Below are 13,413 nucleotides of genomic sequence, written 5' to 3'. Positions count from 1 at the left end.
GTGCATATGGGCCTGTGACCACAAGGTCTAAAAAAAAACAAACATCTTGTACCCTTCTGCACTCAGTCGAACTGTTTTTGAGGATGAAAGAACCGGTACTTTGTGAACACCCCTAATGGCAACGCTGTGTCTGGTGGATATGACCCTAAGCCAGCCTAATTATAATAGGCTTCTTTAAGACCGGACAGTTGGTCGGTCAGATGCAGATATCTGTCCTACAATTTGATTATAAAATATATGTAATTTTGCACATACTTAGAGAACTTTCTTGAACTACACTGCATTAGCAGTAGTGATGGTCATTTGGGGAAATGATCTGTTTCTATGACAACTCTCATAATGCCAAAACAGCTTTGTTGTTGATAACACCAAAATATTTATTACTACATTAATTCACCTCTATATGTTTTTGCAAAATGTTTAAGAACAAAGAAAACCCCTAATCCCTAATTAGCGCTATTAGCACAAACCACGGTCAGCTTCACATTAAAACAGAATGCAGTTTAGTTCAGCTGGTGTCAAAATCCTTCTATGTGAACATAAGCTTGGGAAAGTGATTTCCACACACACTGAAACACAAGCGTGCATGGTTTTAGAGTGGAGGGCAGCCCTATGGGGGACAGAATGAGTTATGAAGAGCGAGGCTGACACGGTGTAGTCTGTCTTGATCCAAACACAGTGCCAGGCTCTGGGCTGCTGCAAATAGCAGCTGCTGCCTGTGGCAACTGAGGGAAGCATGCAAATTAAATTAAGCGGTATCGGTGGTACGGCGGTAGCATCCATCTTTGTAGAGTGAACACAATTACAGAAATGACAGTTTGCGTTTTCCCAAGCAGCGAGCAGCAGCAGGAAGGGTAATTATCCGGAGTAAATAATCCCGTCTGCACGCCAGGGAAAGACTGATTGGGTGGGGGGGGCCTCTTCAGCCTCTTGTCTTCTGTTGTTGAGGATATAAAATGCAACTTAATCAATGGTAAGAGTGAACAGAAGAGAACAGCGGGGAAAGAACGAACATGTAGTTTATACAGAACACGATTGCTATGTATATTTCATGAATCATTATATGTAAAAGGGCATGCAAACCTCTTTTTGGAATAAAGATTAGCAAGAATATGGACACTGGTTGAAGAATGGTGTAGATTTACAGTAAAGGCAGTCAATGAATGGATTTATAATTGATAATGAAAATGAATAACTGATGATAAGTTGTTCAATAGGCTGTATTTTATGGACAGACAGTGGTAGCTGCACTAAAAAATTTTTAAAACCTTGCCAACCGCACAAGAACATTCCATATGAATGAATAAATGTATGAACGAATGAATAACTTGCGCATGTGCTTTATTGTATTCTGTTTCACCATATTTGGATATTTGTGGCCGTTCCATAGGTGGAGTACAGGCGCTCGTTCACGTGCGCATGTTTTTAAGATGAACTGTGATTTATAAAGTGGGGTGCATTTAGGAACACTTTTCCTGCGTACGGATGTTTTCTAAAACGTTCGTAGCAAAATGTAGGAAACTGTCATACGTTCACATTTAAGATAATTTTACGAACTTATAAATGTATAAATGAGGCCCCTGGATTTGTTACTTTTTATAGAGATGGCTCTCAAGTAAGCCGGAAAATAAAAGTAGCATTTCTGTATGCCATGGTGATTGTGTTTTGAAAAAAATTACTATTAAAATATTTCTTAAATTTGAATAGATGTGTACAATAAATGAATTTCACAAGGTTCTACTTTCCCTTAAAGGTGCACTCACTAATTTTTCCCTGATTAAAAAAGTTTTACACATATATAAAAACATACTTTTGAAAAACATTTAAAATCATGTACACACCATCATGCAGTCTTTTTTACATTCAGTGGGTCACCTCATGGTGGCCACCATGTTAAGATCACATGACCAGCCGAATACTTCTTTCTTTATCTCAGTAACCTTCCAAGAAGTGGACACTTTCACACGTGTAATAAATCAATCATGGTGGAGTTTTTTGCTTGATGATGCATCCAAGCTGCAAGGTGTCAGCCAGTGCAATATAAACATGACATCAAAATGAGATCCCACCTGTATAAGGATGATAAAAGCATTACCTTTTCCATGGGCAGCTGAATGGAGGCTTTGCAGTCGGTGAACTCTGCCTTGATGCTGGGGCCTTGAACCTCGGTCACAACATATTGAAGCTTCTGCGACTCCTTCAGCATTTTCCGGTTACTTCCGCCAAATTTTCCAAGCACCCGGTAAGCAACATGGGAGATGGTCTCCGCTGGATTACGAAGCGTTCGCCACAATGCCTGTTCAAAAAGGGTTTAAGCAAAACATTCGAATCATCACGCAGGCCCTCTCTCTGAGGACAAATGTGAAAGGTCAGAAGTTTTACCTGCATCAGTTCGGCTCGAACTGGCTGGATGTGGTCGTAAAGGAAGTCAGGCTGTAGGTTATCCACACAAAGCTCTAGTGTGCGCAGCCCCTGGCTAACCAGAGTCTGGGAACCGTTGAGTGCAGACACCAGTGGATCCATGAGCATAGGCAGGTAGGGCAGAAGAGAGCTCAGTCTCACAGGTACAGTGAGACACAGTTCCACAAACAAATCCTTCATGTGCTGCTTATGAAGGCCACTCTGCAGCATGTTTAACCCTAAGAGATGCCAAAGGAAAACAAAGAGTCAATATTTTAAAGTTGTTCTTTAGTGTCTTCTTGGTAACAAACATCTCGATTGCTTCTTAAGTTCCCCCATCTCACTCACCTTGAAGCAAATTAGGCAGCAAAGGCAGGAACTCCTGGTACAAGAGGTCATGACTGCCACCACCTATAGAGCGGAAGAGGGCTCTCAGCAACAGGAAGTAGTTGTAGGGCTCCTTGGCTGATTGAGCCAGCTCCATGGAACTGTTTACTATTTTATGAAGGTGAGGCTATGAGAGAATGAAAGAGAATACAATAATAAGTTTGAAATAGTGATAGATTGACATATTGGGCAATATCTGTGCATGCTTGGCATAATGCCCGCTTAGTCATTATTCCTAGAATAAGTTCCAAAAATCTACTTCAGAAACAAATCAGACTTGTGAATAAATGATTCCTCACATATTCTGTTTCCACATTTTCAGTCAATGTGTGTAAAATAAGCTCATTTTTTAATCACCAATTTTGAAATCTTTAAATCTTATTTTCCATTAAATTGTATTATGTATATATGAGTAGTATTTCAGTTATTAGCGACCCTGCTCTATAAATACTGGTATCACCAACTGAAAATCCCATACAAGTCAATCACTAGCGTGGAACAAGAAAACTAGCTCAAATCGAACCTACTGATGCCACTGACAAATTACTCTGTTTCTGAATGAAATTACAGAAGTTAAAACAACAATGCGAAACAATACAGTGAAGAGTAAACTGCATCCATCATCTTAAACAACCCTATTTAAAACAGTGAAGCTGAATATTTGATGATAATATCAGTGGGGTTCAGGATTGATTGGTCATAGGAAGTGAGATGTAGAAGCCTTTTCCCGTCCACTTTTTCACAATGACCTTCACTCTGGTCTTTCCTGTCAGTCTGAGGCACAAGTGTCATTTCTCATCAGAGGAGCTGACAGAACGCATTAAAATTAATGCAGGAAGTCTACTGGCATGGAGGCGATAGACAGCACAGTGTCATCAGAGCTCAGAGGATGTGAGTGATTCCTTTGTCCAATCCCTCAGAAAATTGTGAATTACCTAATCAAGACTCTAAATAAGCACCTTGGCCGACTCCAAGACAAAAGCTGCTTTATTTTTCTTCATTTTGCATTTGTATTTGACATATCATTTCATAGGAATACACTCACCTTGAGCATTTGCTCATTTTCTGCAGCAAAGAGAGACACAGAGCCAAAGACCAGTTTAAAGAGTTTGAGATAGAGGTTTGATAGCTCCACATTGGAGCCCATCTCAGGCAGTCGCTCCAGAAGATACTCCACCAGGATGGTGGCAAAAAGTGCTGAGGTGGTCAGGTTGGCCAAGAAGGAATTTGCCACAATCTGTTGAAAGATTAAACAGCCACATCATATCAGCACAAACCATATAAAGAAATTTACATGCAATAGTTAAATTATTATTGCATAGATATACTTGCATGCACTCTACATGATTATGTAGTAATTTAGGACAAATCTGCCCTTTCAGATGCAATATATATTTGGATTAATTTGTCTTACGATGCATTAAAATTTTTTAACCATTTTTATTAACTGCAATAAAAAAACTGTCATAAACAGGGCTCAACGGCAAGGATTTTTTTCTGCTGGCCTGTTCAGGTTTTCTTTCCCAAAAACTAGCTTTACTGGAAAAAGATGGCATACGATTCAGCACCGGCCTGGTAGGGCAAGTGACCGTTCCATCAACTGGCCTGTATCTCTCTCAAATTGGCCCCAGCCCAGCGGGCCATCCTTACTGTTGAGCCCTGATAAGGCTTTGCATGAAAATTGTAACCCATTAAGCATAAAAGTTAAAAGCTAAAGGCTTTTGAAGAACAGCACTTTCGTTAAAAATAAAAAAGGCTTGAAGGCTCCCCCAACACCAGTACCTGTAGGGCATAGTTTTTGGATATCCGTTCCACCATGTATGGAACAGTAGTCTGAAAGATCTCCTTAAAAGTGAGAGGGTTCATCATGGTGAAGACTCCAGCAAAGTGCTCCAAAACCTCCTTTTCCTCCTTCATCCGAACTGTCTGACAGTTAGCCACACGGACGTACGTCTGCCCATTGCCAGCAATCTGTACCTAGCCAAAAGGGGGTTGGCTCTGTGATAATCTGTAAGCTTTTATTTTGCCACGTCTCTTAAAACATACTTTTGCATTCTGACTGCAAGGAAACTATGCGCATGCTGATTTTGCTCGAGAGTTCTTATGGGTAATTTGCACTATTCAGTGGACGGTCGTACCTGGTAGATGTCTAAGGCCTGCATGGCATATTTGACCAACTTAATGTAAATCTGTGTCTCTTTGGGCTGGAGTTGCTTGTTAGGAATGAACTGAGCTTCTGCAATACAAATACAAACAAAAAACATTAGCTTATTCAATGGAAATACTGACCACAACTAGCCACTCAAAGACTTTGGGATGCCTTTAATAGGTAATAAATCAAACTTTCAGTCTAGACATAGAAAATGTTTAACAGAGCCTATTATACTCATATATTTAATGACATCTAGGACAGTGGTTCTCAACCAGGGGGCTGGGGCCCACAAGGGGGCCTCAGCAAACTTCCAAGGGGGCCTCAAAATGACAAAATTATTTTAATTATCAAATAATTATGGGGCCTTTGAATATTATCTTTAGCCCTATTCGGACGGCAATTGTTTCTCAGGGTGACGTCTGTAAAAGTACATTTTCATGTCTCCTCTGTGATAAAAGTCATGCGTTCGGATGACGATTAAATCATGGGGGATGAGCGAGACTTTTTGTCGATCACATGATTGCATTTGCGCTTGTTAAATGGAAAATCATCAATCCACAAACTGTGTCCTCTGTATTTGCATTTAAATATGTTTGGAATTACGCTAAAGTGAAAATAAAATTTTTAAATCATGAGGGAACCACATTTACAGTGTACATTTTCACATACAGAGCAAGCCAAAATACTTGAGAAGAGCAATTAAATGAATCAAGAAACTACAGGGACAAGACTGTTTATCAACGCAGCCAAATAAATCTGTTAATGGGGGTACACATGTATCGTCACCCGTATCACCTGACTTGTGTCACTTGCACGCTCTCTCCTAAGCACACGCAAGGAGATATAGAAGCTGCACATATCAAGGACAGTAAAGATAGTTCAAATGAAATTTGAGGAGCTATGGTAAAAATTGTTTTCTTATGTTTTATCTATCAAAATGACAGACATCATTTGGAATTATCTGTCAGTGTTTAAAAAGTGGAGGTGGAAATTAAACCTTTTAACTAAGATAGACATTAACCCGGCAACTTTTCTGGGACTACTCGACCCGTATAAACAAGCAGTCATGCAAGCCCTATGTATAAATGTATTTAGTAAACATCTCTACATTAAAATGTGATATTACAATTTTATTACATTGCTGCCATAATAATGGACCATTTCAAAAGTTTATGTGATCTGGCTCTCGTTTTTCTTTCCCTTCTACTTAAGAGTTCCCACTCACTGTGGTGGAGCTGCGACGTAACTTTATTATTGTGATTATTTCAAAAATTTCTGTTACACAATCCTCCAACTTTCACAACTGTCCATTACCGCCAGAGCTGTTACCATGCGCAGCACAAACGTATGGCACTTAGCAGTGGTCAAAAAGGATTTCCAAAACGGCTTTTGGATTATAAACTCAGAGATGTGGATTCGGACGGTAATTAAATTACCACACAACCTTGGTGTTTGTCAAAAAACAGTAGGTAATTTGGCCGGGAATTTTCTTGCAGGAGGTGGGAGAAAAACACAGACATTTCAGATTCGGATGGCAATAAAAATCACTGACTACCCCCTGCAAATGCTAGAATGACCTCATGTCCCCAAGTAAAGTAATTGCCGTCCGAATAGGGCTTTTGACAACGGGGGGCCTTGAGTCTAAAGGTTGAGAACCACTGACTACATTTACATGGACACCAGAAAGTGGCTTATTGCGAGGAAGTAGTGTTCCCGTTTACATGCACTGTATAAGTGGCATACTCTTTACTCCCATATACATGCGGCTAGTTCAGTAAGCAGCTTTCTCCACAGCAGTGTAATTTCTCCGTGACACTTGTGTAAATAACAAACATGGTATCCGAGGAAGACTTTGCTATTTTATTCCCCATTGCTTGTTATATTTCCAGATATTCCAGAGTTGTTGCTGTGTTTGTAACCTTAAATTTCCATCACAATGCATAAAACTCAGGGATGCGTACTCTTCGAAAATCTGTTAGAATGCCGCTTATGCGTTTACATGACCACATAAACCATGTTTTTCAGGAGAAACCTGGGTGTGTTAAACCACTTTCTCTTAATCCCTTAAACAGTGTAAGGAAATTGGCGTACTTGTTTACATGACGTTTCAGAATGCCACTTACTGCAAAAACCCAGGAATAAACCGTTTTCTTAAGTGCATGTAAACGTGGTCACTGATATAGGACTTGACACAATCCAAAAACAAGACATTAAACCTCAGGTCTGTCTGTCTCACCTCCAGGAGCTTTGCAAGAGGTGATGCCCCAGGTAATAGTTTTCACTCCACACACAAGGGTCTTCACCAGACTCCGACAGTCAGACACCTGGAAGGTCTGTTTGTCCTCCTTCTCCCCAGGCCTGTCAAAGGGTGTGGCTGGAGGTGGTGCAGGGGTGACAGATGTTGGGGGCGCAGGTGGAGGTAAGGCAGGTGTAGCTACAGTGGGGGTGGCTGGAACTGCCGTTAATGCTCCTGGGTCCACAACACCCATCTCTGATTGGGGCTTACACTTCTTAAAGATAGACACCAGTTGGTAACGTGCAATGGTGTGGAATTTCAACACAAAAACCTGTTGAGAATAAGGAAGAATTTTTAAAACTCATATCAGATACATTTATAATACTTTACAAACATGTAATTACAGTGATCTTTGCAAATACTTCCAATCGATCAATCTTCTATCCCTTTTGTTACCACCGTGATTATGTTTGTAATTAAGTTTACTTTAGGTAATATGTAGCTCGTCTCACCTCCAGCATCCTCATGAGGATGTCTCTCCCATTGCCATTCTCCTGTTCACTCTTTGAACGGATGCAGTCCACAAGGTTTAACAACAACTTACAGGACATGGTCTGGATACTGCTTGGCAGGGACTCATCGTCAATGTTCTTAGCAAACAGTTGCACAGCCAGGGAGAGGTCGGTCAATGGCAGGTTCTGTCTGACATGGTGCACTAAGTCTGCTAGCGTACTGTATGCCAGGGGCCTAAAAACACCATCGACAGAAGGAACAAAAGACTCTGTAAGACAAATGAATTCATCCCTACTGGAAGGTAGTGGTGTTGAAAAATCAAGTCTGAAATTGATCATAAACATCACTCAAAGAGCAAATAACTCTTTTCCATGGATGATAATAGCTTGTGTCGATACTTGAGGGATTTTAGTTGAGGTTTTGAGGCAAAGATTCAGAATAAACAACACTAATGACTTTGACAGGTCGCAAATCCTGCCAAATTTGCCTGCTGAAGGCTGAGCCGTGGATGAAAGAGGGTTTGGCAGGCATATGACATCTGGGGCAGGGAATCAGACAGTGGGCAGCACAAGGACAGCCTGGCACATGAAGATGGGCATCTGGATCTCCGCTGTCCAGTGGGGCATTTTTAGCTCAATCACGCACCTTTAACTATCAGTTCTGATTTGATGCAGTGGATGGAACCCAACTTTACTTTCCCAATTGCTTTTCCACAGAAAAAAAAGATTGTGCCCTCCAGTAATACAAGGTGCATTGATATGGAGTGAAAATGAAACATCTAACATCTAAATATGTGCAGTGCCAATTAAAGGATTGCAGCTAGCTTTTAATTGGACAATGTTATATAGGTCTAGGAATCCATCACAGATTTAGTTACACCCGTCTGAGCTTCAAAACATGAGCAGAGAGGTGTTGATCTGCGTTCTTACCGTAGTGTCTCTCTCGCAGTGTATCCAGAGCCAATGAGTATTGACTCATCGAAAAGCTTGTCCATGCATGGAATGAATTCTGCAACACAAACAGACTTTATATCAGATGCCATCGCTGACTCTGAAACCCTCCAACATGACGAAAGGCCCATGGACCATGATACACATCAATGCCAGGCCTCAACAGTGAGAGTTTCCTATTGATTCATTTAACCTTCTCCACAGGACTAATGATTAAGCAGAGTGTATCAGATTCCTCTCTCAAATGCTATTGATTGAGAGGTGAAGCTCAAAGAGAATGCAGCCATTACAAAACGGTACCCCATGAAGCTTAGCAGTGTAATTAACACCAGATGCGAGCGCTCCTACAATAGCTCTTAGTTGGCAGTATCTGCCAACAATCTGCAATATGTTTAGTGGTGGCATCAGAGGATGACTCACGGCTGCGTAGATCTGTGGTGAGGATGTGCTTGGCAGCGATCAGCAGCTCTTTCCGCAGGTGAGCCGTCTCAGGGGGGCAGTTAGACAGCAGCTGTAACATCCCTTTCACCATCTGCTGGGAGTACTTCCCAACTAAGTCCTGAGACACGCACATCACAATGCCACATTAGTCAATGGTTTGAGAATTAAAGGAAGAGGTCAAAAAAAAAAATTAAAATTCTGTCTTTATTCATTCATTTTTCTTCAGTGGAACAAAAAAAGGAGAAATTAAAAAAAACGTTCACAAGGTTTACCGTACCATAAAAGTGAGTGGGAACTCTACTCATCATACAAAGTAATTGTGTAGCTTAAGAGGACTTCTAATATAGTCACAAATTAGTTTGACTACTTTTACTGTGGTTTTATTGTGTTTTTTGTCCTTATTTTTTGTCCTCCTCTTGGAGTAACCATTCACTTTCATAATATAGCAAAAAGCTGTGTGAAGATTCTTTCGATTTCTCCTTTTGCATTACACGGACAAAATAAAATCATGCCGGTTTAAAGCAACATTAGAGTGGACTAGAAACTAGGAGCGACATTAGAAACTAATCCTTTAACCCTTTAAGCTTGGATTGGCCTACTGAGAAAAAAATTATCATCAAAATATGAATAACTACAGTCTTGACCAACACAAAATAGGTATAATTTTAAAGCTTAGAAGCTGTACTGTATAATACATGTAGGCATTATGACCAAAACTGAACAAGTGCTTTGAAATTTGCAGACAAATCAGAAGTGTTCTGATAATGTATTAATAATTTTGCACTGTATATATTATTGTTATCAGTAAAAACATCAAACTGATCAAATAGCCATGTGACATATGTTGCTGGAAAGCTCTCAAATGAGTAGAATACAACCAGCCTAGTTGTACAGCATCATGGAACGCTACCCCAAAAGTACTAGGATTCAGGTAGCTGCAACCAGAGGTGGAAGTCTTCCAAATATGGGCAGAAAGGATTGTTCACTCTAATTACATATGGCTACCAGGAGATGGTGCAAGTACATGACACAGACTCAGTGATGGCTCAAATGACACAGAATGGAACTGAATGAGATCTTGTTACTCATGCCTGCATACTCTGGAGAGAAAGCATACCTTTAGTCATTGTTGTGTAATTAGTGCTTAAGTACAATTATTATGTTTTATTTTTTTGGAGAGGCTTTTTGGCAATAGACCTTTTTCACAGACTGTGATGACGCCTTTCTGCCTTATTTAGCAGCGTAAATTTTGCAATTTTTTTTATATTATACATTTTTTATATATTGAGTGTAAATTTTAACATTATGCTTATTGTTATATTACCCTGGAATTAGGTTTAAAAAACAGCAGCGAGGGGGTTTCGATTACAGCTGCTGAGAGTGACAGTAAATTTGGCAACTTCTATTTTTTTCCTCTTCTGGAAAGTAATTTAAACGTAATTGTGGATTTTTTCTTTTGGTCTTGGAGCAAATGGGCAAGTAAAAATAATATCTGCTGTGATCTCCCATTCACCGCTGTCAAAGCTTACCCTGCAAACGTTTACTTCCGCATTCCAAAACCCAGAGTGTGAAAAAGGTCTATTGAAGACGTATTTGGACACTGGGATAAATTATATTTGTAATGCTATAACTTTTGATCGCTCTATTGTATCAACACAAAATATTACTCAGGTACAGTTGACATGATTGGGAACAAAAAAAAACAGTTTTGCAGAGACACTTTATTTACACCCTTAGATAAATAAGGTCAAATCAGATAAATAAGAAAAAAAGTACATTTTTGGCTCAAGGTTAGGGATAGTGTGTGTGTGATTTTTAAAGCATTTTCTTAGGCTGAGAGTCTGATAATTTATCATAGTCTATATCATTACATTTTTTTAAAAGTTCTCTAAAATGATATCAACCTCTTTGTTTGTTTGTTTTTTTAATTTTTTAAGCCTTTAATTTTAGGCATGCCACCGAAACAGCAAATCTTTAAAAACACCTTCAGAGCTTAAAGGGTTATTTCAGAGCAAGTTGTGACTTTAAGAAACATTTAGATGGAGTCACATGATGCCATGCGAGGTTCAGTGAATGGCGAGCTCTGTGCACTTTGCTAGTTTTAATACTATTAATGTCATAAACCGGAGAAATTCGATACACCCTGTTCCATAACTGTTCTAGGAAGACAATATGTCAAAGAATTCAAAATCCTCGGGCTCTGGAGACATTAAAAGAAACTTGCGTGCTCAAGCTGATGCCCCTGACAAGGCCACGGACCAGGAAGCCGATTTGACCGGAGAAGTGAGGGAAATTCGGCAAGAATTCTTGAGCATGTCGGCAATGCTAACGAAGGTCGTTGCTGACTTGGATCTTGCTGTAATACGTTGATCGATCACTGCCATGGAGACGAAATTCACTGAGGTGGTTACAAGAGTGGGGGATGTCGAAAAACGGATTGATTATCTGGAGTCATCGGAGAGGGAATTATCTGCTAATCCGCTAGCGACCAAGAAGGATTTGAAGCATGTCTGGGAGAAGCTGGAGGATATGGAGAATTTCTGAGATCATCCAATAAAGATCTCGTGTTATGCGAGGCAAGAAGTAAAGGAAGGCTTTCTTGGAAAAACCACAGCATTTTCTTGTTCCCAGACTTTCTGAATTCAACGAGAGAAACGTGATCGATTCAAGGAATGCAAGAAACTCTTACATCAACGGAAGGACTTTTGCACTGATGTTCCCGGCCAAATTGAGAATAGATGCTAAGGATGGCCGTAAAACATTCACATGCCCACAGCAAGCATTGTCCTTCATAAAGTCAATGGTGTAAGTTATTTTGTGGTACTCACGTTGCAGCCGAGTGGACCGACTCACTGAACATTCACTTGACCGTTCGAGGAACTGAGCGCCTTTTTTGTTTCTTTTTGTGCTGGTTCCACCATAGGATGTGTAAAAATCTTGGTCTCAGATATTTGGAGACTTTTGAACCCATCTGGTAGGGACTATACATTTTTATCATCAGTCCATAAGATTTAATATAGAACAGATTTTTATTTATTTATACCGAAGTCCCTCATTTAATCTGTTGTTGATTGCTCAGTTGGAAACATTTTAGTCTCAGATCACACCCTGATGTGTTCAGAAGTGTTGCCACATAAGGAGAAATAAATAAAAACATATAGTTTGCACTTTAATGTATCCCTTTTGCAAAGTCCTGAATTCCAACAAATGCTAAAGGCCTACAGGCAAGGCTCCAGGGCCAAATGGTTTTGCCACTGATTTTTTTTTTAGATCTTATGATACAGAACTGGCTCCACTTTTGTTAGAAGTTAATACGGAATCACTAAAGAATGGAAAGCTTCTGCCAATCATGACAAAAGCCCGGATCAGTCCGATTCTTAAAAAGGACAAAGATGCAAGTGTGTAAAAGTTACCATCCAATTTCCCTGATCCAGCTAGACATTAAAATATTGTCAAAAATTTTGGCTAACCGATTAAGTAAAGTTATGACATCTCTTATACATATTGATCAGGTGGGGTTTATTCGGGGCCGCAGCTCTTCTGATAACATCAGGCGTCTCATCAATATCATGTGGTCAGTAGCGAACGATCAATCTCCGGTCGCTGCCATCTCACTTGACGCCAAAAAGGCATTTGATATGGTAGAATGGGATTTTGGAAATATACGGTTCGGGTATACTTTTATTGGATGGATTAAGTTACTTTATAGACACCCAGTAGCGGCGGTACAAACAAATGGTTTAATTTCAGATTATTTTACTCTGGATAGGGGCACCCAGACCCTCTTTCCCCATTATTGTTCTGTCTTGCCCTGGAACCATTAGCAGTCGTGATAAGAAAGGAGGATGATTTTCCAGGGGTGGTGGTGGGAGGTGTGGTGCATAAACTTTTGCTTTACGCAGATGATATTTTATTATTCGACTCCGACCCTACTACATCTATGCCTTGCCTCCACAGAATTATTAATTCCTTTTCTAAATTCTCAGGATACAAAGTCAATTGGTCTAAATCCGAAGCTTTGGCTCTGACAGTATACTGCCCGGTAACGGCTTTTCAGCTGGGCACCTTCCAGTGGCCCAAACAGGGCATTAAGTATTTGGGCATTTTATTCCCAGCAAATGTGTGTGATTTAGTTAGAGTCAATTTTGACCCTTTAATAAAAAGGTTTTAGAGTGATGTGGACAAGTGGGCTTCATTACATTGGGAAGGTTAATGTTATTATAATGAATTGTATTCCAAAAACTACCTGCTACAATCTCTCCCTGTAGATGTCCCCCTCTCTTCTTTCAAGCAATTTGAAAGCATAGCAAAGTCCTTCATTTGGAATGGTAAGC

The 13,413-nt window shown here is 40.0% G+C and overlaps 1 protein-coding gene across 2 annotated transcripts in view; it reads right to left on the bottom strand.

The window, feature by feature from the left end:
* The window catches only part of trrap (transformation/transcription domain-associated protein), a 133,162-nt gene that overhangs the window by 104,419 nt on the left and 15,330 nt on the right, over positions 1 to 13,413 (bottom strand). Inside the window, exons 11-20 of one of the 2 annotated variants that reach the window (XM_051667374.1) lie at positions 9,059 to 9,197; positions 8,618 to 8,696; positions 7,688 to 7,922; positions 7,176 to 7,506; positions 4,926 to 5,023; positions 4,570 to 4,758; positions 3,833 to 4,024; positions 2,749 to 2,914; positions 2,383 to 2,639; positions 2,096 to 2,296 (exon numbers count right to left, since the gene is read on the bottom strand). In XM_051667374.1, the coding sequence (XP_051523334.1) occupies positions 2,096 to 2,296; positions 2,383 to 2,639; positions 2,749 to 2,914; positions 3,833 to 4,024; positions 4,570 to 4,758; positions 4,926 to 5,023; positions 7,176 to 7,506; positions 7,688 to 7,922; positions 8,618 to 8,696; positions 9,059 to 9,197 (1,887 nt within the window). Of the gene's footprint in view, positions 1 to 2,095; positions 2,297 to 2,382; positions 2,640 to 2,748; positions 2,915 to 3,832; positions 4,025 to 4,569; positions 4,765 to 4,925; positions 5,024 to 7,175; positions 7,507 to 7,687; positions 7,923 to 8,617; positions 8,697 to 9,058; positions 9,198 to 13,413 lie in introns of both variants that reach the window. The other variant, XM_051667373.1, reaches the window with a different exon arrangement.

This window comes from Myxocyprinus asiaticus, chromosome 32 (assembly GCF_019703515.2).
Source record: "Myxocyprinus asiaticus isolate MX2 ecotype Aquarium Trade chromosome 32, UBuf_Myxa_2, whole genome shotgun sequence".
Taxonomy (NCBI): Eukaryota; Metazoa; Chordata; class Actinopteri; order Cypriniformes; family Catostomidae; genus Myxocyprinus; species Myxocyprinus asiaticus.
The sequence above is the reverse complement of the archived record's forward strand: the minus strand, read 5'-3'. Positions and strand labels throughout refer to the sequence as shown.